Below are 26,322 nucleotides of genomic sequence, written 5' to 3'. Positions count from 1 at the left end.
TTTCTCCCTCTCGCTTCTCTCTCGCTCGTTCTCTCGCTCTCCCTCTCGCTCTCTCGTCGCTCTCCCTCTCGCTTCTCGCCTTCTCTCTCTGTCTCGTCTGTTCTCTCTCAGGGTGCGAGGTTATGGATGGCCGTTGCACCGGCAGGGTTGAGTTCAACAGCAAAGGCCAGAGGACCAAACTACACCCTGAGAATCCTGGAGAAGCAGCACCGTGGAGGTCATAAAGAGGTCAGGGGATCATGAGGTTTCAATGTCACTGGGTCAGTGTGCGGTTGGGGGGGGGGCGGGCGATTGGCTCTATTTAGGAGTGATGATGATTTGACAAGCACAAAATATTTTGACTAAAACATACACATTGATCATGGGTTCAACCTTATTCTCTACCTCTTCCTCTTCATCCCCCTCTCCTCCCTTTCTTTCCTTCATCATCCCTGTGTATAGATCGGGATCTGGTACTCTAACAACACGTTGGCGATGAACTCGACGTCTCTGGACATCAACATGTCGGAGACGTTGGCTAACAAGACGCTCATCGTCACCACCATATTGGTAAAGACATATTGGTTTCGCACATTTGCATTGGTAGATGTGAAACTGTTGGTTTTCTGTTGGCCATTTTGGGTCAAACAACATTTCTCAAGTGTTCCAGATTCATTTGGGGGCGGCAGGTAGCCTAGTGGTTAGAGCGTTGGGCCAGTAACTGAAAGGRTGCRMCATCGAATCCCCGAGCTGACAAGGTAAAAATCTATCATTCTGACCCTGAACAAGGCAGTTAACCCACTGTTCCCTGGTAGGCTGTCATTGTAAATAAGAATTTGTTCTTAACTGACTTGCCTAGTTAAATAAAATTACATAAAATTTACCAAGAACAAAAAAGGAGCCAGTTAGGGGTACAATAATCATTTTATCGTACAGTAACTTGTAACATTAGTTCTATACACATCATCAAGTCAGTGCTAAGTACTGTAGATGTTAATGTCATTCATGGCTAATAAGTCACATATAGCCCCTTAATGACAAATCATTTCGCCAGTGACCTCTATGCAAGAAATTACAAAATATGTAAATGTGGGTATGTGCTCGCATTACAAGTAAAGAGTCAGCCCTTAGTAAATCCTTCAGGACACTGTTCCTTCTCGGAATAATGATGAAGAAATATTCAGCAGCTGTTGGTAGGATGTTTCCTTCAAAGATATATATTACATGTAGATTTCCATTTTAGTCACTGAGCACACAATCTTATCGAGAGCGACTTAGTTAGTGCATTCATCTTAAMGTAGCTTTGAGAGACAACCACATATCACAGTCATAGTCAGCAAATGTATTCCTTAATAAGTGTCTGTTAGCAAAGTCAGTGCTACATGTAATAACAAAAGACACGCGGAGGGGTATTCTTTTTTTTTTTTTTATCAACACGTTTCGGGAAAATGCCTTCGCCTTCTTTGAATTATAGCTCTTGAAGGACCTTTTGATGTCCTTCTATTGCAGGAGAACCCGTATGTGATGCATAAGTCCAACTACCAGGAGCTGCAGGGAAACGACCGGTACCAGGGCTTCTGTGTGGACATGCTAAGAGAGATGTCGGACTTGTTGAAGTTCTCCTTCAGGATCAAGCTGGTGGATGACGGTCTGTACGGAGCGCCTGAACCAAATGGTTCCTGGACAGGCATGGTGGGAGAGCTCATCAATAGGGTAAGCACACACGCAGGCACAGCGTCGAGACGACTGGCTGTAAAAGTGGGTCAATGAGGTGGGTCGTCAATCAGTCAAAGGCAGCCTATGATRGGCCACGATAACTAATGAGAAGGCTGTCTAAATTCCTTGGTCGTAGAGCGCTATAGGGACGGGCAGGCTTTGCCCCAGCTCTGCGCTACAATACCTGATACAATTCATCTAAAAGTGTGACGATTAGTTGAGTCATTGAATCAGGTGTTAGTGCTGGGATGGAGCAAAAACCTGCTAAGCTCTCTAGGACCATGGTTGGTGACCACACTGATCAAAGGGTTGTGAAGTCGTGCATCTCAATCAAAGTCTGCTGATCGTCAGGTTATTCTGTAGCTCTCTGTGGTAAGAATGTACGGATAAAGATCTGGTGTCACAGCTTTTATCACACACACTATATACGCAAAAGTATGTGGACACCCCTTCAAATGAGTGGATTCGGCGATTTCGGTCACACCTGTTGCTGACAGGTGTATAACATCCGAGACCCCCTGTGGCCCTTACGTAGTATTTTCTTCAGAATCAGCAGCTGGTGCATTTACCACAGTTAAAAGTAACAAAACAACTCCCATACACTCTACTGTGATTGGACAGGGTTGATAAGGAAGTTCAGTGCAATGTTCAGTACACTGAGTGACTGACCTCTCATTATATTATTGTAGCTAGCTACACTTTATACAGCATACAATAGTATGTGGAAACCACTTCAAATGAGTGGATTTGGCGATTTCAGCCACACCCATTGCTGACATGTGTATAACATCGAGCACACAGCCATGCAATCTCAATAGACAAACACTGGCAGTAGAATGGCCTTAATGAAGAGCTCAATGACTTTCAACGTGGCACCGTCATAGGATGCCACCTTTCCAACAAGTCAGTTTGTCAAATTGTGCCCTGCTAGAGCTGCCCCGGTCAACTGTAAGATGCTGTTATTGTGAYGTGGAAACTTCTAGGAGCAACAACGACTCAGCCGGGATCGGTGTGGAAGAACTTGACTGGGCTGTACAGAGCCCTGACCTCAACCCCATCAAACACCTTTGGGATGAATTGGAACGCTGACTGCGAGCCGGGCCTAATCGCCCAACATCAGTGCCCGACCTCACTAATGCTCTTGCAGCTGAATGGTAGCAAGACCCCGCAGCAATGTTCCAACGTCTTGTGGAAAGCCAGAAGAGTGGAGGCTGTCATAGCAGCCAAACGGGGACCAACTTCATATTAATGCCCATGTTCAACATATAGTTTTGGTCATGTAGTGTATTTTTCCTATGATCAATCGTGTAAGCCATTAGTGTCATATCCTGCAAGACTTGTGATAGTATCTTCTATAATGAGGCATAGGACTGGAACCACAGCTGGCATGATGCAACATTTGATAACTTCCCAGGCTCAAAGACATGCCTATTAAAACAGTCAGATCATTGAAAGGGCACGTGACAAGACGTGTCTGTCCGAGGCTAGTACATCTGAAGCTGACACTCAACATTTATCAAACATAACCCAAATAGTGTGTATCAAGGTGGCTTTCACTGGCACCCACCTGCAGTTCAGAGGAGGGGTTGAGCAGGAACCGGTCCCTGAGGAAGGGGGAGCAGGCAGCCAGGACCACTTTGTGACGCAGAGCCAAATGTACCAGAATCCGCAAGGCACTCAATGCTCCTTCAACTGCTATTGCCATAGTAACAACACAGTGTCTAGCACTACTGTTGCTGCTATGTTTGTGACTGATAACGATATTTTTGCCACAACGCCATAGTCACCCGTTACTTCTACCTCCACTGCTAAAAAGGACAATTGCAATTACCGATGCTATCTGTGTGATTGCTGGCCCTATCTCGACTCCTGATAGCATCTAATAATGCCGTTACTGAAAATGGTAATGATAATGATGATGGCATCCATAATGACCTTACTTTCCCCCCAGTGTGAGTGGAGCTGGTMGGGTAGTGGAGCCGTGCGTGACCCATCCGGGGCGTTAAGAGGCTAATCAAATGTCTCTCTGTCGCTAATTATACGGTGGTGCAGCCTGTGATGACCTAGTGTAGGTTGGCACGCACAAACCCTGATGAACGCACGTGTACACACACGTGTGTATACAGTTAGAYAAAAGGGTTCCAAAAGGGTTCTTCGGGTGTCCCCATAGGAGAACCCCTTTTTGGTTCCAGGTAAAACCCTTTTTTGGTTCAAGGTAGAATCATTTTGGGTTCTATGTAGAATCCTCTGTGGAAAGGGTTTTTACATGTAACCAACAATGGTTCTTCAAATGGGTTCTCCTATGGAACCTTTTGGGTTCTAGATAGCACTTATCATTCTAAGAGTGTACACACTGTAAGTGCACACAGACATGCGCTCATGTGGAGTGAACACGCTCTTGGTGACACACACACTAATGGATATGCAGAGTGAGCCCTCACACAAAGTTATGTAAATTCCATGAAAATACACACTCACTAGATGTTTTAATATGCCTACTTATGCAATACACACACACACACACACACGCACACGCACACGCACACACACACACACAAACTAGCATTTTATGAACAGTTCATTGAATAACACACTAACCCACCCCCTTCTCTCTCTCTCTCTCTCTCTCTCTCTCTCTCTCTCTCTCTCTCTCTCTCTCTCTCTCTCTCTCTCTCTCTCTCTCTCTCTGTCTCTCTCGGTATGGCATGATGAAAGTGGGTGAAACTCGTTAACGAGTCTGTCCTCGTTAATCAATTAAGCTGTAATTAAGGAACTGAGAGGTGTCTGGGGTCTTGTTTTTGTTGGAGCAGCCATGCACTCTATGATGACTATGCCCTCTATGGTGTTTCCCGCCCCACTCCTTCCTCTAGACCTCCCTCTTGAAGACTCTTCCCCTCCTGCTTTCCTACATGTCAAGACTGCTTTCAAGTCCTCCTCGATAACATCCTTTTTAAAATATATCTCTCTCCATCTCTCTGCTCTCTCTTCCTCCCTCTTCGACTCCCCTCTGTTTTATATCTCTCTCTCTCCCTTCCTTCTCTCTCTTTATCTCTCGCTCTCTCKCTTTCTTTCTCTGTCTCTCTCCCTATCCCTCTATTCCTCTCCTCTCCCCCCGCCCCCTCGCCCTATCCATCTCCGTCTGTCCCTCTCTCCTACAGAAAGCAGACTTGGCGGTAGCTGGGTTCACCATCACCTCAGAGAGGGAGAAGGTCATAGATTTCTCCAAACCCTTCATGTCTCTGGGCATCAGCATCCTGTACAGAGTCCATCTGGTAAGATGACCACGGAGACCAGTCCAGTCCATTTAGTTATGGTTTACCACTAATGGTTATGCACTGTCATTGAGTACAGATTGCGTGTGCTGTACTCTGTTGGTGCTTTTCCACTGTGAGAGTTGTCACGGCTCTTGCCATGTCCTTGGTGTCAGTCCTAGCTATGAAAAGCAATTTCCCCAGTATAACAAAGAAGTCAATGGAAACGTCCAGCCGGACCAGGGGTGCAGTGGAATATGCACTGTTTTATACATTGTTCCGTATATGGCTTAGTTGTTACTACCTCGGATAACACTTTATTTGTGTGCCTATAAACTGTTTATAGACCGTGATAAAATGGTTTGTTAAGCATTAGCAAAATGCCTATCAGACGTGGATGCATTTAGTCCCATAGGRGAGTACATTGCATGTATCAATCATTCATATACAAGTCATGAATAAGGATGTATTCAAACTATGATCATGATGATTATAAGCAGTTTATAAGCAGACGTTAAAATAAAGTGTCAACCCCAAACCCGGATTCATCCAAAAAGCAATTATCATATATGGACAACAAACAAAACAAACCACATAACTCTGTAGTCTAATACATTCCATTATCAATGTAATTACTCAACCTGTCGTGGGTCGTATTCATTAGGTACCAAATTGAAGAAAATGGACTGAAACAACTTGTTTCCATGTTCTGCTGCAAAACCTTTTGCTCTGTTGAGTCCTAATGAATACGACCTTGTACTCACATTGCCCAGTCTGTAATGCAATCAATGCCAACACTCTGCCCCATTGTGTTTGAAATCTGAACTGCACCGTCCGCTATTGGTCTCTGTTAACACTAGCTTTGTCCTCGTCCTCCAATCAGGGKCGGAAGCCAGGTTATTTCTCCTTCCTGGACCCGTTRTCTCCGGCCGTGTGGCTCTTCATGCTGCTGGCCTACCTGGCTGTCAGCTGTGTGCTCTTCCTAGCCGCCAGGTAGCTAACTACACCACCTAGTGGGCTGGGGGACACCTCAACCTGCATACACTGGTTAGAGTAGCCTGGTGGTCCTTTATCTGTTGGCTATGCAACACAAACAGATCTGGGATCAGAGGTTATACAAGTCTTCTTTCCCTCATCTACTTATCTAATAGAGAGCAGCGAAATGCAATTTTGGGGATCCTTTTTCACTCATTAAGACACGATGCTGGTATGTGTAAATCATATGTTGAAGACTTAAGCTCATAGTCCACCTCTGTCTCTGTCCACCTCCCAGGTTGAGTCCGTATGAGTGGTACAACTCCCACCCGTGTCCTATGGGGCGAAAGGACGTGCTGGAGAACCAGTACACCCTGGGCAACAGCCTGTGGTTCCCCGTGGGAGGCTTCATGCAGCAGGGCTCTGAGATCATGCCCCGCGCCCTGTCCACYCGCTGCGTCTCCGGGGTCTGGTGAGTGTGTATGGGCTGTGTGGGAGGGGTGGGTTTGGGACGTGTGTGTGTCTAGCTACAGTATCAATCTCTGTATTCCTTCCTCCTCCCTCCCTTCCTCCACTTTACRCTTCTCTCAAAGCTACTGTTCATCAGATCAACCAGATGGCAGTCATATACTGATGGGAATTATATTATGCCGCAGTATTACACCCAACCTCACCCACTTCTCACTCTAGTTTGTTAGCTCCATTAACTCTGCATTGTCTTGATACTGCAATGCACTGCTCAGAATAAAACTGGGTTCAACCTAAAGGGTAAAGTAGTGCAATAAGTTACTTATAGCTATGTGGATGCTCAGACGATCAACAAACGTTTCATTATATCAGTASAACAGCATTTTGTGAATGGAAAGAGTTCAACAATTTGTCATTTTGACCTTCACAAGGATTCAGGAAAAGAACAGAACTTTGAGGTGTAATAAAATGGGATGGTCTCCTGGACACAGATGAAGCCTATTTCTGGACTAGGTTTCTGGTAACTTACCCACATTTCCCAGGTTTTCCAGAAATCCTGGGTGGAAGATTCCAAGACTCAGGAGGGAATAAGTAGTGAAAAAGCAGGAAATGCAACCAGGATTTTTGGAAAAAAATTGGTTACCATAATTCTGCCACCGTATTCTGGACAACAACTAAGATCATATAGGTATCTTTTTTAGTCCAGGAGTAGGCTAGGCTTAACTTTGCCATAGTGTAACTTGTGATAATATGCCTGTCCCCTGTCTCTCCATCCCAGGTGGGCGTTCACTCTAATCATCATCTCCTCCTACACGGCCAACCTGGCAGCCTTCCTCACTGTTCAGAGGATGGAGGTGCCCATCGAGTCTCCTGACGACCTGGCAGACCAGACAAACATCCAGTATGGCACCATCCAAGGAGGCTCCACCATGACCTTCTTCATGGTAGGGATTGTATGCTGTGTGTGTGGGGTGTGGGGGGTGCAGGACATGTGAACAGGTAATACATGTATGTTCAGAATTACAGGGAATTAGCTTTAAATATGAAAAAGGCTCATTGCAATATGTGTAGAATTGCGGGAAATTTGCTTTAAAACAGCAACATTTTCTCTCAGCTTCATGGAAAAATGTGTAAAATGGCATGAGATTAGCTATAAAACTGCAACAACAAAAAAATGTGGTTGGGGCGTTGCTCAGACATTGCGGGGGGGCCATTCTAAGCTGCGCTATGCCACTGGTGCAGGGGTGTATGTGTATGTGTGTGTGTGTGAGAGTGAGAGTGAGAGTGAGAGTGAGAGTGAGAGTGAGAGTGAGAGTGAGAGTGAGAGAGAGATTCATGTGTATGTGTTGGGGGTATCACAAAGAGTTCAAAACCCTTCTTGTCTTGCCATGACACCCATCAACAGAACTCGCGCTACCAGACGTACCAGCGCATGTGGAACTACATGCACTCCAAGCAGCCCAGTGTGTTTGTGAAGAGCACAGAGGAGGGCATCGCCCGCGTGGTCAACTCAAAATACGCCTTCCTGCTGGAGAGCACCATGAACAAGTACCACCGCCGCCTCAACTGTAACCTCACCCAAATAGGAGGTCTGCTCGACACCAAGGGCTATGGCATCGGCATGCCCCTGGGTGAGTGGAGAGGGAGTGTGGTCGGGGGGGGGATAGGGGAGAAGGAGTGAGGACTGCCATCAAAATGCCACTGAGTGAGTGTTGGAGAGGGTGGAGGAGAGAGAATGAGGGAAGGAGAGAAGGATGGGTTAGGAGGCATGCTGGACACCAAGAGTTACGGTTTCACACCCTAACCACCAAGAGCTCCAATTTTATTTGGTGTAATTTCCATCGAACTTATCATGTTATTACACCTCTCTCATTTTATTTTTGATGATAAACATAAATGTAACCTTGTATGTTCTTGCTGGAGGCCCATTTTAACATCAAACCCACCTGGTTTAGATTGATTCCTGGCTATGTATTACAGCCTCGGGGACCTTTTTTCCCAAAGAATTCCCAGAATTTCAAAACATCAAAGTAGGCCTCAGAGATACAGTATCACATTTCCCTCAAGGACTGACCAGGGATACGGTTCCTCTTTCTTTCATCAWCATGCCTTTACATTTCCTTCCAGCTCAAAGGTCAGAAATAACTCCCATCTCATCATCCACATTTTTTTTTAAAGCCTGTCACCATGGCTACAGTTGCTTCTTCCTCAGCAACTTTGATGTRACACAAGTAGGTGGTTCTCAGCGACAGATTTAAGGACAGGCTTGGATCCTTGTTTTTGGGGCGGAAATATGTATTTACATGACTCCAGCTATGTGTGAGCTCTTTCGCCTTCCCTATTAGCCGGGGTTGGAATTGGGATGGAACGCTTGGGAACAYAGGTCCCAAAGTGAAAATCTCAGGGGGAACATTTTTGACATTTAACATTTTGTTAGCTTTGTTAGCGGAGATCCATCTGTGGAGTTCACAGATGGTTCCATCCCAGCTAACTAGCCTATTACTGAATATTAACAGTATGTCTGGCTGGCCTACCTTACAACCTCTGACTTACATGTACAGTATAATTGGTGTTTGTTGTATTTGCACAACAGTACGGATGCCAACCTCTAAGGTTACAGTTGGCTCACATGTAGTGCAGAGTCCCAATTATAAATTTCTCTCTCTCTCCCTCCCTCTCGCTCACTCACCCCCTCCCTCATTTTKTTTCTCCATCACCACGTTCTCTACCTCTTTTTAAAGCCCTCTCTATTCCCAATCCTCTCTTGCTTCCTCACTCAATCTTGATTCGATTCAATTCAATGAACTTTATTGGCACGATATGTCACTATCTTTAATCGCCAAGCAACGACACAGGAAGTTAAATCAATAATGAGGACATGGATAGTAAACACAATTAGCAACAGTAATATTGTTCTCTCTCTTTCACTCCTTCTCTCCCTCCTTGCCTGTCTGTCTGTTTCTCTCTCTCCCTCTCTCCTTTCCTCCCTCTCTCCCGCCCTCTCTCTTTCTCTCCCCCACCCTCTATCTCTCTCACTCCTCCCCCTCTTCCTCAGGCTCGCCGTTTAAAGAGGAGATCACTCTGGGGGTGTTACAGCTGGCAGAGAACAACAGGCTGGAGATCCTGAAGAGGAGGTGGTGGGAAGGGGGGCAGTGCCCCAAGGAGGAGGACCACCGAGCCAAGGGTGGGTACAGCACCACCTGCGCCAGTAGTTTTTATTTTATTTAACCTTTACTTAACCAGGAAGTCCCATTGAGGTCAGAAGACTTATTTCGCAATGGAGACCTGGCAAAGTACCAGCACTGATGATCAGGGGGCCCCCATATCAAGCGTTTCAAAGTGGGCCTGCTCATCTGGGATCAGTTTTTCCTTGTTGATCTTAATCAATAAGATTAGATGGACAGGGTGGACCTGATCCTAGATCAGCACTCCTACTCTGAGAGGCTTGAAAATGAATGAAACACTTGTGGGGAAATGAAATAGGACGCTAACCCTCACACACCCTCACAGCCCAGCATATCGTATACCTTAAATTAGGCTAGTAAATACACAACTTTTCCATCCATGAGTGGATCTCCGTCAGGTCCTGTTCTTGGTAACGACTACTGCCCAGCAACCGTCAGCCGTCATACMAATCGCTGAGGTTAATGTTCATTTGTTCCAAACCAGCTCCTATGCAGTCACATTAGAATTGCACACTACTAATGTACACAATACAATGCTGACATTTCCTCAAGCACTTGTTTCTTAGACACTCATAAAGTCGATGTATTTTGGTATCACAGAATCGTGGACACAAGTGAATTGATAAGTGTAGTCCGCTCTATTCCCATCACAATGACTCACAGCTGGAAATTACATTTGCGTTAGATATGTGTGTGAATGTGTTGGGTTTATTATSCCTCATCCTTAAAGATGGATTCCGCAGTAGGGGGAAACTGCGTCACTGTCCGCCCCACCCCCGCTGTTATTGTTTTGTTGACGAAGCATAGGTGACGAGCCTCTCGCCACGTGAAAAAAAATATTACGGTACATATTCCGCTGTTCTATAGCGCATGAAATGATGCCTGAGGAGAATTACAGTGTTGGTTTAAGAACAAACTAAATTTGGAAGAGTTATTTTATTAGTGTCATGATTACTGCATTTTATCAGGGGGATATAAGTGTCTACATGGTGTGTGTGTTTGCGTGTGCCAAAGCAAACTTCTTTTTGTATTTGCCTTGCCTGTGTGTTAGAGATTTCCCCTTTTCTGAAATGTTTCTTATTTTTCATTTCTGCAGTTTCCTTTTGGGACATCTGCTAACCCTTCTCCCATTCCAAATGCTTAGATAGCTACAAGCAACAGACTGGACGATATAGGCCAAGACGTAGCACGCTAGATGTTGTTTGTGGTTTGCATATTTGGCAGCCCGCAGTAAGACACAGGTGCGACCCAAATGGCACTCTATCCCTATTTAGTGCACTACTTTCAACCAGACACACTAGTTACGGTTGAGTCATCCATGGGATAAATAAGTGCCCTCAGGTTAAAGCAGGGAGACTTGAGCCTTTGTTTCGATACACTCAACATAACAAGGGTCCTTGCTCAGAGCATTCTTATGAGACAGTTTGAAGATAAAAAAACATGTAAAACCTTCGTGTTGAATATTCTGTCTTAGAAATAGAACAGGAAGAGCCAAAGGGGATTCGTGTGGTTGATTGACTTATTAAGTCAATGAATGCAGGCTTGTTGAATTGTACACGCCCACAACAAATCAAATTTGTCACATGCGCCGTATTCAACAGGTGTAGACCCTACCGAGAAATGCTTACTTAGTAAGCATAAAGTAAAAAATGTAATAAAGTAACACAATAAAATAACAATAACAAGGCTATATACAGGGGGTACCGGTACCGAGCCAATGTGCGGTGGTACTGGTTAGTCGAGGTAATTTGTACATGTAGGTAGGGGTAAAGTGACTATGCATAGATAATAAACAGCGAGTAGCACCAGTGTAAAAATAAACGGGGGGGGGTGTCAATGTAAATAGTCCGGGTGGCCATTTGATTAATTGTTCAGCAGTCTTATGGCTTGGGGGTAGAAGCTGTTAAGGAGACTTTTGGACCTAGACTTGACGCTCCGGTTCCGCTTGCCGTGCGGTAGCAGAGAGAACAGTCCATGACTTGGGTGACTGAAGTCTTTGGCAACACACACACTCTCTGTGGGAACATTAGGCCGCTTAAGGTTCACAGAGCTTTTCAGCCCCTAAGGCTTTGTATAGAGAGCATGAAAAGGACCTTATGATCCTGTGGAGGCTATTTCATTGTGTACATTTGCCTGTGCTTTTTCTGTGCCCTATGTGTGTGCCGGGGTAATCATAAATATCTGTGTGCGTGCGTGTGTGTCGTGCATGTGTATGCAAGTGTATGTCCTTACACACAGCCCTACCATTCCCTCTCTATCCGTGTGTTAGAACTGCGTACATAATTCCTCTGTTCCCCCGCAGGTCTGGGCATGGAGAACATCGGTGGCATCTTCGTGGTGTTGATCTGTGGCCTCATCATCGCCGTGTTCGTGGCCGTCATGGAGTTTGTGTGGTCCACCCGCCGCTCGGCAGAGACAGACGAGGTACGCCCTCACTGCTGCCCCGGCCAAAACCACAGACACCCTCCAGTAGGTTACTATGGCAACACAACTCCAGCCCGCCAGCTCGCTCTCTCTCTCTCTCGTGTGGTGTGTAGTGCAGTGCAGTGAGTGTTGTGCTTCGGCGTCGTCGTGTTGATGTCGTCGTGTTGATGTGTAAATGGCTGCAAGCAAACAGAGGGTGATGGTCGATGTCTGCGTTTTCCTTTCTTTATCCTTTGTTCCTCTCTATTTCTCTCTCGCTCCCTCGTCTCTCTAGCTCTCTGTCTAGGCTGTCTGTGATTCAGTTCTCTCTCCCCCTTTCTCTCTCTCTCTCTCACTCCTCTGTCTCTGTCTCTAGGTTTTGTGTTGGTCATTGTTATTCCTCCCGCTAGTCCATTGTGTTGTTTATTTCATTGTCGTCTGGGTAAAACGCTGTTTGTGACTTTCATTTGCCCCTGCTTTATCTCTGCTGGCTGCCTTCTTTGTTTTTGTGATTCCTGTCTCCGTTGTCTCTCCGTCTTTAGCTTCGTTCTGTATGTGAGATCCTTTTGAATGTGTGTCAGTGTCACTGGAGGTAGCTACTTATTTGTCCTATTTCCATTGCCCAGAGGTCACACCGTATTTGAACAGTGCAACAAGTTTAGTAAACCTCGGGAAGATTTTCCTCTGTCTTTCTCTCCCACATTCACACGATCATCCCCTTCTCTCTTTATCTCCCTATCCCGCCTCTCCCTCTCTCTGTCGTTCTCTCTCCCTCTCTCGCTCTATCTTCCTCTTCTCTCTCGCCTAGGTGTCAGTGTGTCAGGAGATGCTGACTGAGTTCCGCAACGCCATCTCCTGTAAGAAGAGCTCACGCTCTCGGCGGCGGCGTCCCTTGGCCAGCACTGGCGGTGTCTTGCGCCACCCCACTCGCCTCCAGCTGGGTGTCCCGAGACCCATCCGCCTAGTCCGCGAGATGCGCCTCAGCAACGGCAAGCTGTACAGCAGCTCGGGCCACCTGACTGGCGGKGGGGGAGCAGCAGGGGGGGGGTGCGGGGCCGTAGGGGGGGGGCCCTCAGACATGGGCCCGGGGCCACAGCGCCTCCTGGAGGACCCGCTGGGTGCCAACACCACAACACCCCCTCCCCCGCCCGAGGCTGCCACGGCGCCACCCTCCCGGAGCTGTGCCCACGTGCGGATCTGCCAGGAGTGTCGGCGCATCCAGAGCCTGAGGTCAGCATCGTCTTGCTCACGCATCCCGCCCCACCTCGGCCCACACTCTTCCATGTCCCTGCCCCGCCTCACTCCACCCCCGCCACCCTCCTCTACCAACACCGACAGCGAGGGGGGCGGCTGCGGCACAGCGAGCCCCAATCGCCCCAAACCTAAGCCCACGCCTCCTCCGCGGCCCTTACCCCCGGCGAAAGCGCCCACCACAGACCTGCTGCTGGGGAAACAAGACTGAGGAGGGACGGAGGGATCGGACATGTGACAAGAGTCGAGGGTTAAAAGTCAAWGGTCAGGGTTCAACAGAGAAACACGTAGGAACGAGGAGCGGAAGGGGCTGTGAGCTTGTAGCGCATTGACATGGCAGGATCAAACCACTCTGACCCGTTTGAGGGGGCGAAGATGTTATTCTCCAGGGCAGAAGGCCGTCCTCCTAAACCAAGAGTCCTGATAAGCAATGGAACAGGCRGTCTATGGAGTGGGAAATGACTTTTGACCACATATGACCGTTAGCTGCCTACGGTGCAGTGAGAGACCATGTGGTGACCGTTCAACGGTAGGCATAAGTGTGTTCAAGCTGCCTGGTTTGGCTTTTGACCTTCTCTCTCTCTTTCACTTGGATCTGACGGGAGGACTTGACCTATCCAACAAGCGCCGGAGAGGTTCAGGGGACCATAGAGACTTCAAACACACAGGAACTCTTGCGCTTAAAGAAGTTGGTTCTCGCAAGAAGATGCATATTTTTTCCCCAGAGCAGCTGGAAGAGCTTGAACTTTGGAATTTGTGTTTTCGATTTGCTTTCTCTCAGAGTCTAACTRGCCTAATTTATTTTCTATCTTTCTTTCTTTCGAATATCTTTTTAATTGTCGTCATTGGTTTCTTGGTCACTGTTTAGTTAWTGACTCATGTTTTTGGTCTGTCATTAAAGATCCTTAAGAAAGCCAATGTGGAGATCATGACCATTAGTGCATAAATTAGGTCTCTTTCCCACCAATCACAAGCCCGGGAACAAAGTTCAAAGGTCAATAGTCTAAAGAGGCCTTCTCTAAAACACCTACTGATAGTACACCCAGATCACAGGACTCAATATTACAGTCCARGTTTGCTTGTCAGAGTAGCAACAGTGTGGCTTTGCATTCCACTGATCAACAAGCCAGCTTTGCCACAGAGTTCTAAACACACAGTTAGTGTATCGTAGCCCCYTCAAATTACAGCGCAACAGAGCTACAGAGCACAGTTAAACAACACGGTGCGTTGTGAATCCTTCAAACAGATCGGAAATTAAGAAACTGGATATAAATAGCAAGAGTCAAGGAGAATACCAAACTCAGCACAAGGAATGACAAATGAGACAAAATGATGATTACATATGGTTATACGAAGCAGAACAGGAGAAACGTAACGCACAGTCCTGTCTGGCCAATGGTAAGAGGAAACCRGTGTTAATGTGTGTTCTGTGTGATTCATATGGGGGTCATAAGTGTGTATGTGTGTGTGCGTGCATACAGAGGAAAGAATGGGTCAAAGTGCATTTTGTCATATTTAATGCCCTTTCTTTCGTGTTTTCCCTCAGATTTCTATACCAGTGCTAAATGGATTATTAAGAAAATGACGACCAATGTATATTATTACGATTATATTGTTATTATTATTACTGTTGAAGTGTGGGGTACTGTAAGAGGGGCGTAGTCGTCTTATGTTAAATATATAGACACYAAAAGGTATTTGGAATAAAAAAAACAGTATACAAACTTCTGAATCTGGTGTCGTTGCATATGTCCGTGCCTGTGTGTGCATGAACATAAACGTGATTTAATATCTATAAGTTGCAATTTCCTGCTGTATCTAGTTGTGTCATTGGTGGTCTGTCACACAAGATGTTGTACACTGCCCTGGCTGGTCTATACAAGTCATGAGAGCCCTCAACAATACATTATGTCTCAGTAGAAGTTGCTACAGTGCAGTAGGGTACAGTGCAGTAGAGTACAGAACAGAGTCATTCAGTTGGTAAAAGCGACAAGTAGCATGCATTTTTCTCTGTCACTAGAAGGGTTTCAGACGTCCTGGATGGATTCGCTTATTTTGAGGTCAATTATGACTTTTCATGTCAGCTGTTGGTAAGATTACTGAATACATTATGACTGTTGCATTAAGTAGGGGAGCTAAGAAAACAAAGTTTCTTGATGTATTTGGTGGATTGTATCTATCGTGCCACTGCAGATAGTTTAGGCCTATATCCATGCCATCCACACTTGTAAAACTAATCTCTCTCAGCATACTGCAATGGAGAGGGCATACTGCCAGCTGGCCCTTTGTTTGTGTTACTGGGAAAGAACAACATGTTTAATACCACRCTCAACCCCTCAGATGTGGTCAACMMTATCACTGTAGCATGGAATTTCAATGGTGGCAGTGGACTTGTACCTGTTGTCACTTCTGTGCCCAGAGGACAGACAGTTGAGGCTACGCAGGAAGAGTGTCATTGAATTKATCTGCCTGCGTCCCAACTTTGACCTTTCATGACGAAAGATAGCTGTAACGTTCGTCGTCGGAATGAGACCAAAGCGCAGCYTGSAAAGTGTTCATGATTTAATGTTCACAAAAACACTCAAACAAAATGACAAAAGGAGAAAACGAAAGCGCACAGTTCTGTCAGGGAAACAACCTAAACAGAAAACAACACCCCACAAAACCCAAACGGAAAATGACAACTTATATATGATCCCCAATCAGAGGCAGCTGTCTATCGTTATCTCTGATTGGGGATCATATATAAGTTGTCATTTTCCGTTTGGGAACGACACTCGGCAAAACAACAAAGAAATAGAAAACATAGATTTCCCCACCCGAGTCACACCCTGACCTAACCAAACATCGAGAATAAATAAGGATCTCTAAGGTCAGGGTGTGACAATAGCAGGATTATTCCCTACCTTCAGGCTTGTTTGTGTATATATATATATATTTTAAACGATTACAAACTGCTATATCTGGTATTTTTGCATATGTCTGTGTTTTTGTGCGCAAACATATTTTAATTTAGCATTGAGAGATTTTATAGATTTTCACAATACAACATCCCCTGGCCATCACAAGTCTAACACTGGATCAGTAGCTAACAGTGTAGTATAGCCACTACTCCACAGTGGTACTCTGTGGGTGTCAGTAGGCCTATAGTCAAGGCATTGAYGCATACAGGAAAATACATTTCATGTAAAGGAGTTCTTAAATCACCTGACTCCTTAAGTCACAGGTTATGAGATCAAGTTGAAGTCAGAAGTTTACATACACTTAGGTTGGAGTTATTAAAACTTGTTTTTTCAACCACTCCACAAATTTCTTGTTAACAAACTATAGTTTTGGCAAGTCGATTAGGACATCTACTTTGTGCATGACACAAGTAATTTGCTTGACATCATGYGAAAATCAAAAGAAATAAACCAAGACCTCAGAAAAAAAATTGTAGACCTCCACAAGTCTGGTTCATCCTTGGGAGCAATTTCCAAACACCTGAAGGTACCACAAACAATAGTACACAAGTATAAACACCAAGGGACCACACAGCCGTCATACCGCTCAGAAAGGAGACGTGTTCTGTCTCCTAGAGATGACCGTACTTTGGTGCAAAAAGTGCAAATCAATCCCAGAATAACAGCAAAGGACATTGTGAAGATGTTGGAGGAAACAGGTACAAAAGTATCTTATATCCACAGTAAAACGAGTCCTATATTGACATAACCTGAAATGCCGCTCAGCAAGGAAGAAGCCACTGCTCCAAAACGCCATTTTAAAAAGCCAGACTACGGTTTGCAACTGCACATGGYGACAAAGATCGTACTTTTTGGAGAAATGTCCTCTGGTCTGATGAAACAAAAATAGAACTGTTTGGCCATAATGACCATCATTATGTTTGGAGGAAAAAGGGGGCGGCTTGCAAGCCGAAGAACACCATCCCAACAGTGAAGCACGGGGGTGGCAGCATCATGTTGTGGGGGTGCATTGCTGCAGGAGGGACTGGTGCACTTCACAAAATAGATCTCAAGACATCAGTCAGGAAGTTAAAGCTTGGTTACAAATGGGTCTTCCAAATGGACAATGACCCCAAGTATACTTCCAAAGTTGTGGCAAAATGGCTTAAGGACAACAAAGTCAAGGTTCTGGAGTGGCCATCACAAACCCTGACCTCAATCCTATAGAAGATTTGTGGGCAGAACTTAAAAAGCGTGTGCGAGCAAGGAGGCCTACAAACCTGACTCAGTTACACCATCTCTGTCAGGAAGAATGGGCCAAAATTCACCCAACTTTTTGTGGGAAGCTTTTGGAAGGCTACCCGAAACATTTGACCCAAGTTAAACAATTTAAAGGCAATGCTACCAAATACTAATTGAGTGTATGTAAACTTCTGACCCACTGGGAATGTGATGAAAGAAATAAAAGCTGAAATAAATCCTTCTCTCTACTATTATTCTGACATTTCACATTCTTAAAATAAAGTGGTGATCCTAACTGACCTAAGAAAGGGAATTTTGGAGGATTAAATTAAATGTCAGGAATTGTGAAAACTGAGTTTAAATGTATTTGGCTAAGGTGTATGTAAACTTCCGACTTCAACTGTATTTCCCCAATTGTGAGGTACATGTTTTTGTAACGCAGCTAGTGTCAACATAAAAGTGACTTCAAATGTACAGTACCAGTCAAAAGTTTGGACAGAGAGAGGGTTTCAACATGGCTACGTAAAGACATGTCCCGAGGCCTCTCCACTAAGGGTTGATGCTTTTATGTTTTCACCTTTTATCTATCAATATTAGAACACACTTTGCACACCTACTGACTCTAGCAACATTCGGGTGGCATATATTTGATAGGTCTGGAACTGGGAAAACGAGACGGTAAACAAGAAGATGCAACGAAGACCAGTAACAAGATGGCGGATGCTAACGTTATGGAGATGCTAGTCACCATCCGCGCAGAAATGGCTACACTACGCTCTGATTTCATGACCGAACTTCGCTCCGAACTTTGTCAAGTCTAGGAGATGAAATTATGACAGAAGTCCAGTCAACTATGGCGGCACAAACCCAAAAAATAAAGGATATGGAAACGTTGTTGACCGACATAGATAAGCGGCTTACCGAATTGGAGACCAAAAACAATGAGCTTACCTCAGAGAACTTTAAACTAAAGGTTAGTCTAGATGAACAGGAAAACTGTTCCCGGAGACAGAACATACGTGTGGTCGGGAACCGCAGAAGGGACGGAAGGGCGCAATGCTACCGAGTTCATGGCCTCTTTTCTGCAAGACGTCTTCGGGGGAGAGACGTTTGACAGGCACCCAGTCATCGACAGGGTGCATCGCACTCTAGCGGCAAAACCACAGCCCGGTCGCCCAGAGCAATGCTGATCAGCCTACATTACTTCCAGACCAAAGAGAAAATTATTCGGACCTCCCGCAAAAGAGAACAACTGAACTACAATGGCAAGCGGATCGATATCTTCCCAGAATAGTCGGCAGACCTGGCAAGACTCAGAGTTGAATACAAAGATGTGAAAGCCCGCCTTCACAAGTCAGATTTGGCCTGATACACCAGGCTAAAATTATGATTACTTTCCAGGGGGCTAGCCACACATGGCGACCCCCAGTCTGCGCTCACCTTCTACCGGGACAATATCCACTCTACAGCGGCACAGAACCCAAATCCGTGAAGGTTGCTAGTTATGTTATTAGGGGGCACACATGGTCAGTGTATGGACATGAACGTGAGTAACTTGTATTTACCCTAGCTGGGAAGTTAATGCACCGCATACAGATGGCTGACTAACGTTACCTCGCGACGGAACCGTCTACCATGCCATGGTATTCAAAGTAATCATTAATAAGCGTTATAATGTAATGTAACTTAGCTTTTCATGTATAGAACTGAGGTTATTTTTCATTTTTTTTAAATGAATGGATGAATAATCCAAAACCCAATGACGTTCCTGTTAATTTGCTCATTTAGTTGGGCCTCAAGGTATGCGAAGGGGCGTTATTACTAGGCTATATTCATTTACCTTAGGCCCGCGATTTGCATTTTTWAAAATGTATTATATAGGCTAGGCTACATGTGACTGCATGGTGTGTCTGTTCGGGCACGTGCATATGAGTGCTATAGCGATAATGKTTAGGACAATTTGAAAAATGTGCTTATTCATTTTTCATTCACWTGTTCATAGATTTATGTTAATTCCKCTTTATTCAACARAGGACATAGTGAAACTTTTTAAAATCTTTTTTCTTAAAAACCCTTAGTGGGCTTCCTGTTAGTAAAGTGACAGAAAYCKGGGTAGGTAGTGTGTTTGATATCTGTCGTTTAATTTGGGGACTCGGCAGTGGGGTTCTTCTAAACTTGATTTGTATGGTTTTTTTAGTTTAGGGTTACACAAACATCTTAGTAATTGTTTTCGTTTTTGTGATGCGTGTTAAGTTATTCTTTACTACTGCTGTAACATAAACAGTTCATTTAAAGCAGTCTCCTGGAATATTTTGGGCGTTGGSCATGTGGTCAAGAGGATGAAAATTCTAACATTCTTAAAAAAGGAAAGGGTTTCAATAGCCATTTATCTTCYACAGAGCATGCTAAACTGAAGAGGGATTTGGGTGTGGCAGGTGTACTTTTCTTKTTTTAGTTCAAACAAAAGAGCCACTGCCGTCCTCTAAATAAACATGTATATTTGAGCACCAAGATACAGACCCTGAAGGAGGATTTATTTTGGTTACAGGTAATACACTCTTTTTTTTTTATACTATATTTTACGATACTAAATGTACATAGCCCAAACACAGACTCCCCAAAATGTATGTCTGACATTATTTCATTATTTAATCAACACTGCAAGGMACTTGYGTTTATTTCAGGAGATTTTAATTGTACTTTGGGTAAATTGGATAAATCATCAACTGATCCAGTCTGGAATCATAGAGCCTCAAATGCTCTCAGAAGCGATTGTGATTCATCTGGTTTAGTAAACGTATGGAGAGTTACATCCTAATGTCAGGTATGTACTGTATGTATGTATGTATGTATGTATGTATGTATGTATGTATGTATGTATGTATGTATGTATGTATGTATGTATGTATGTATGTATGTATGTATGTAGTGTAGCAGGTTCAAGGGTGTGGGGTTTCCACGTCACCAAGTTCAATAACCAAACACGCACAAGGAGCACAACTAGAATGCAAATGGGGAGTTTATTAGGGYMTTTMGRACACTGGGGAAAAGGAGGGAATTCACCAACCATTTCACAGTCCACAATCCATTCCCGTTGTCCGTTCCGTTCTCCAGGGGTAATCCTAAAACTCGYGTCTCCAGCCAATCCGGTTCGGTACACAGTGGGGGTAGTCAGACAGTCCAGGTCACAACGAGTAATCACACAGTTATTTCTCTTACTTCCCTCTCCGTTCTCTGCCCCGTTGTGCAGGCTGCTTTCTCTTTTATCCCCCAGTGCTCCCTGGCTTAATGATCCACAGGCTCGCCTGGGGCAGGAAGTCCATAAAATAGTAAAATAATATACATACATATATACATACATACATACACACTGCATATATATATTGTGGCAGACGGCAGGGAGAGGTGAGGGGGTGGAGCCAGCGGGCTGCAAGATATCTCCCTTCAATAACCACTCCCCTCACCTCTCCCTGCCATCTGCCGCAGTAGGTATGTGTATATATGGCAGTGTGTATGTATGTGTATTATTTTACTGCTTTAGGGATGTAATTATTGTTTGGATGACCTTACTTACTATTATGTATTTTTTCACTCTTTATGTGATGCGTAATGCAGAGAACGCCGGAAGAAGAATGATCATTTAATTACCACAGTGAATTAATGTAATGTTTGTTTATGTGTCAATTAATCCCATAAGGGATGCATTGCCTATTGGCGATTTGACACGAAAATAAAATTTCATTCATTCAGTCAGAGACTATACTTTCTACTCTAGCCCCATATTCTAGATTGGACAACTTTTTTATGCCCTCTATTTGCATGCATGTTGCCCAGTCATGTGCTATTGGTTCTATAGTAATTTCCGACCATGCCCCAGTGTATATAGATATTGAAATCGGTAAAACAATTCCCAAAACGAGATATTGGAGACTTAATACYTCTCTGCTTAACAATGAAGGATTCTGCTCTGTGATAAAAGATAAATGATCACATTACTGTCTCGACAATCAACTCTCCCGTTTCAGCTGCAACTGTCTGGGATGCTGCTAAAGCAACCATAAGGGGTCATATCATTTCCCAAGCCTCTCTGATCAAGAAGCTTAGAATAGATGAAGCATTTAGTAAAGCATTTAGAACTTTTTCATAAACAACCACCAACCCCGGAGAACTGGAATTCACTAGGTTGTGCTGAGGCCAAACTCAATTTAGAGCATACAAAGCATGCAAAAAAACGGTTGTTTTTTTACCAAGCAAAAATATGATGAGTTTGGTAACCGTCCGAGCCGTCTACTTGCACACCAACTTAAAAAAGAACAYAATGAAAGATTGATTAAGTCTATAAGAATGGCAGATGGCTCCACTTCTTATGATCAATTGGTTATCAAWMWTTTTTTTTGCAACTRCTATACGTCTCTATATACTTCACAATGTACAAGATCGAACAACGAAATTGCAAAATATCTGAATAAGATTATCTTGCCCATTATATCCGATGAGCATAGAAATAGACTAAATGCTTCCTTTACTCCTGAAGAGGTTTGGGAAACTATTAAGGCAATGCCTTCTGGCAAGGCAKCCGGCCTAGACGGCTTCTCGGCAGAGTTCTACAAGAAGTTCTGGCCTGGGATATGCCCTATCTTCATGCCTGCTCTGAATAATATGTTCGAAAGAGACATCACCTGTCAGGGTACAAAATTAACATGGATAAATCCATGGCTTTACCTTTGAATYTCCCTTCTACAATCAACTTAGAAACGATATCTCCTTTCCAATTGACTGAAACAGGCTTAAAATACTTGGGCATATATGTTACTCTAAATCTTAAAGACCTGTTCACTTCAAATTATATGCCTTTGCTTACAAAGATTAAACAGGATCTGAGTAACTGGTCTACCCTACCAAACTCTCTTTTTGGCAGAATTAATGTCGTCAGGATAAATATCCTTACTCAGCTAAATGACCGATTCCAAAATATTCCCTGCCATCTATCTCAGTCCTTTTTTCAGAAAGTGAATGCCAATATATCTATAAAAAAAATATCTGGAACAAAAATAAACCTACAATCAAATTTACCAAGCTAAMTAAGCCTAAGGATTTAGGAGCGGTTTCTTTGACAAATCTGCAYCTATATTACTGGTCTGCACAGATCAAGCACATGATTAGTTGGTGCCTAGACAGATACCACTCACTTTAGGTTGGAATGGAATCAATAGCATGTCATCCAAGAGCATTAGCTTCCTTACCATTTATTAATAGCTTTGAAAYGATCCAGGCCTTATCTGACAATTMTACAGTACATAATACACTCTTKGCTTGGAAAGATGCAAGGAGGTACTTGCAGATTCCAGACCATATATTAGTCTGGTCAACAATTGCCCTTAATCCAGATTTTCCCCCCCAAATAAGAAGTATTGGATTTCTGGACTGGAAGATGAAGGGTATTGCTGACCTTATGCCTTTATTTACTCAGGACATTCTTAAATCATTCCAACAGATAAAAACTGAGTTTGACTTACCCAACAAAGATTTTTTTTAAGTACCTACAACTTAGACATTTCATAGAGGGTCAGAAGAAAGCRGACAAACTACGTTTTCAAYTTACTGAAGTTGAAYAACTATTTACGAAATCTACTGTTCGGAGAGGTTTAATCTCTGACATATATTCTATTTMATTGAACAAAAGTGCCTCATCCTATGATGCGTTGAGACATGTTTGGGAGAGAGACATCGGACATGCATTCGGTGAAGAAGAATGGGCTTCTATCTGCYAAAGGGTCTACCCCAAATGCACCTCCATAAGCATACAAGAACTACATTTCAAAATGATTCATAGAACCTACTTTAAACCTGTCAGCCTTCACAGAATGTTTTCCAATGCATCACATTTATGTTTTAAATGTAAACAGGATACTGGCACCCTTCATGCATGTTTTTTGGTACTGTAGCAGAATCCAGTCTTATTGGAATGATATTKATTTACACATCCAAAAGATCTTGGGTAGACAATTAGCTTTTTCACAGAATGTATATTTTCTCTACTTTGATTGTAAGGTTGTGTTTGATCCTGACTCTAAACATCTGTTCAATACCCTTGTTTACGTAGCCAAAAAATACATATTGTTATTATGGTCCACACCTGAAGTACCATCTGCGATAATGCTATCCTACCTCTAGAGAAACTTACCTTTGATTTACACCAGGTCTGATACATTTAGGAACATCTGGTCTCCATTGGGGTCCTACGTAGAAAACCTCCCATAAATGACCTATGTTACAATTGTGATGTTTTGTATATTTTTTTATGACTGCCTTTTTGTATAATGTTTTGCTCTATCCTTATTCATTTTATTTGTACTGGTCTGTGTGTGTGCATTTGTTTGCGTTGTTGTTGTAACCCCTGTTAAAAAATAAATTCAAATTCAAAAAAGTATAATTACAAATAATTGAGACACATCTACTCATTCAAGGGTTTTTTTCTTTATTCTACTATTTTCCACATTGTTAAAATAGTGAAGACATCAAAACTATAAAATAACACATATGGAATCATGTAGTATACAAACAAGTGTAAAACAAATCAAAATAGATTTGTTTGAGTCTATCAGAAGTGCGCCTCCTTTGCTTGATGACAGACTTTGCACACTCTTGGCATTCCTCAACTAGCTTCATAAGGAAGTCACCTGGAATGCATTTCAATACAGGTGTGCCTTGTTAAGTTAATATTACGGAATTTCTTTCCTTAAGCGTTTGAGCTTTAAGTTGAGCTTTCTTGTTGTGTGTGAAAAGGTACGGGTGGTATTTAGAAGATAGCACTATTTGGTAAAATACCAAGTCCAAGGTCGGCAGGTAACCGAAAGGTTTGCTGGATCAAATCCCTGAGCTGACAAGGTAAAGCTATTATTCTGCCCTGAACAAGGCAGTTAACCCACTTCCTGGTAGGCTGTCATTGTATAAATAAGAATTTGTTCTTAACTGACTTGCCTAGTATAAAAATAAAAATATTAAGGCAAGAACAGCTCAAATAAGTAAAGAGAAACTACTGTTATCATTACTTTAAGACATGAAGTTTAATCCAATGCTGAAAATGTCAAGAACTTTGCAACAGTCGCAAAAACCATCAAGTCAATGATGAAACTTGGCTCTCATGAGACCGCCAAGGAAGGAAGACCCAGATACCTCTGCTGCAGAGCTAAGTTCATTAGATTTACCAGCTCAGAAATTGCAACCAAATAAATGCTTCACAGAGTTCAAGTAACAGGACACATCTCAAACATCAAACGTCAGGGGAGGACTGTGTGAATCAGCTTCATGGTCAAATTGCTGCAAAAGAAACCACTACTAAAGGACACCATGAATAAGTAAGAGACTTGCTTAGCCAAGAAACACGAGCAAGGACATTAGACGTGGAAATCTGTCTTTGGTCTGATGAGTCAAATTTGAATTTTTGTCCAATCTGTGACGCAGAGTAGTGATTAATACTCTGCATGTGTGGGTTCCCACCGTGAGCACGGAGGAGGAGGGTTGATGGGTTTAGGGGTGCTTTGGCTGGGTGACACTGTCATTGATTTATTTAAACCAAGGCACATCTTACCAGCATTTCCACAGCATTCTGCACATACGCCATCCCATCTGGGTTGCGGGCTTAGGTGGAGCTATCATTTGTTTTCAAGCAGACATGACCAACACAACATCCAGCGCTGTGTAAGGGCTATTTTACCAAAGGAGAGAGTGATTTTGGTGATCGCCAGTGTATGCCTCAAAGCGAATGAACCTCGCCTCCACAATCACCCGACCTCACCCCAATTGAGATGGTTTGGGATGAGTTGGACCGCAGAGTGAAGGAAAAGCAGCCAACAAGTGCTCAGCATATGTTAGATCTCCTTCAAGTCTGTTGGAAAAGCATTCCAGGTGAAGCTGGTTGAGAGAATGCCAAGAGTGTGCAAAGCTGTTATCAAGGCAAAGGGTGGCTACTTTGAAGAATCTAAAATATATTTTGATTTTAACACTTTTTTGCTTACTGCATGATTCCATATGTGTTATTTCATAGTTTTGATGTATTCACTATTATTGTACAATGTAGAAAATAGTAGAAATAAAGAAAAACCCTTGAATGAGTAGGTGTGTCCAAACTTTTGACTAGTACTGTACATTGAATATTCCAGTTCCCACTGTCTCTACCTGTGGTGTTGGTGGTCACACAGGATGCCGTGCACTGTATTGGCACATCTATACAGGTCATGAGATATCTCAACGATTTACCATGTCTCAAAGATCTACGGTGGAATAGAATAGATGCTCAATTGTCCAGACTTTATTTTTCTTTACTTCTGTCTGATATTCTGCCTCCAAGACCTGGTCTCATAAATTCCAGACCTAGAAACATGGTTCATGTGGGAGGCAAACCGTCTGCCTAAGGAAGACACAAACATTGTGCCCACAGTACAACTGAACTGTCAAGATGAAACCTTGTCTAGCTTATTCCACTGGGTGTCAGCACTGTCAAGGCAGATGGCAAAATCAAACGTTTACCTTAAACAATTACATTAGACCACCCTCCAATGTTTTTTAGGGTTTGGGTTGAATATCTTTTGAAAAAATAAATTGATATTTTTTCTTTTAAATTGTTTCCCATGGTGGAAAAGTAAAGTAATTCCTACTTCTCAAGCAGTAAATTGTATTTAGTTTTTCTTAAATAGTTGAATTTCTAAATTCACAGTAATAGTAGCCGTACCATTCTATGAGCAGATATGATGACTTGTCATAAATTGTTAGGCTGTTTGAAATATTTTGGGCACAGAACTAGACATAATTTCTTCGATTTTTMTCATTCTCCGCAGTAGCAATAGTTGGTAGTATGTCAAAATAMAGTGTAGTATGTGAATGGGTTGCAATCCATTCTAAGAGGCGGGT

The 26,322-nt window shown here is 43.5% G+C and overlaps 1 protein-coding gene across 1 annotated transcript in view; it reads left to right on the top strand.

Moving 5' to 3' along the window:
• LOC111955677 (glutamate receptor ionotropic, kainate 5-like) overlaps window positions 1–14,952 on the top strand; it is a 103,508-nt gene extending 88,556 nt beyond the window's left edge. The window contains 12 exon segments of the mRNA XM_070436339.1: window positions 120–176; window positions 178–228; window positions 442–549; window positions 1,489–1,692; window positions 4,854–4,967; window positions 5,830–5,939; window positions 6,220–6,393; window positions 7,168–7,333; window positions 7,795–8,020; window positions 9,445–9,573; window positions 11,877–11,998; window positions 12,786–14,952. Of these exon segments, the coding sequence (XP_070292440.1) occupies window positions 120–176; window positions 178–228; window positions 442–549; window positions 1,489–1,692; window positions 4,854–4,967; window positions 5,830–5,939; window positions 6,220–6,393; window positions 7,168–7,333; window positions 7,795–8,020; window positions 9,445–9,573; window positions 11,877–11,998; window positions 12,786–13,439 (2,115 nt within the window). The 3' untranslated portion in view covers window positions 13,440–14,952.
• Window positions 14,953–26,322: the final 11,370 nt, after the last annotated feature.

The sequence above is a fragment of the Salvelinus sp. IW2-2015 genome, linkage group LG31 (assembly GCF_002910315.2).
Source record: "Salvelinus sp. IW2-2015 linkage group LG31, ASM291031v2, whole genome shotgun sequence".
In the NCBI taxonomy this organism is placed as follows: Eukaryota; Metazoa; Chordata; class Actinopteri; order Salmoniformes; family Salmonidae; genus Salvelinus; species Salvelinus sp. IW2-2015.
This window is presented reverse-complemented; position numbering and strand designations above follow the sequence as displayed.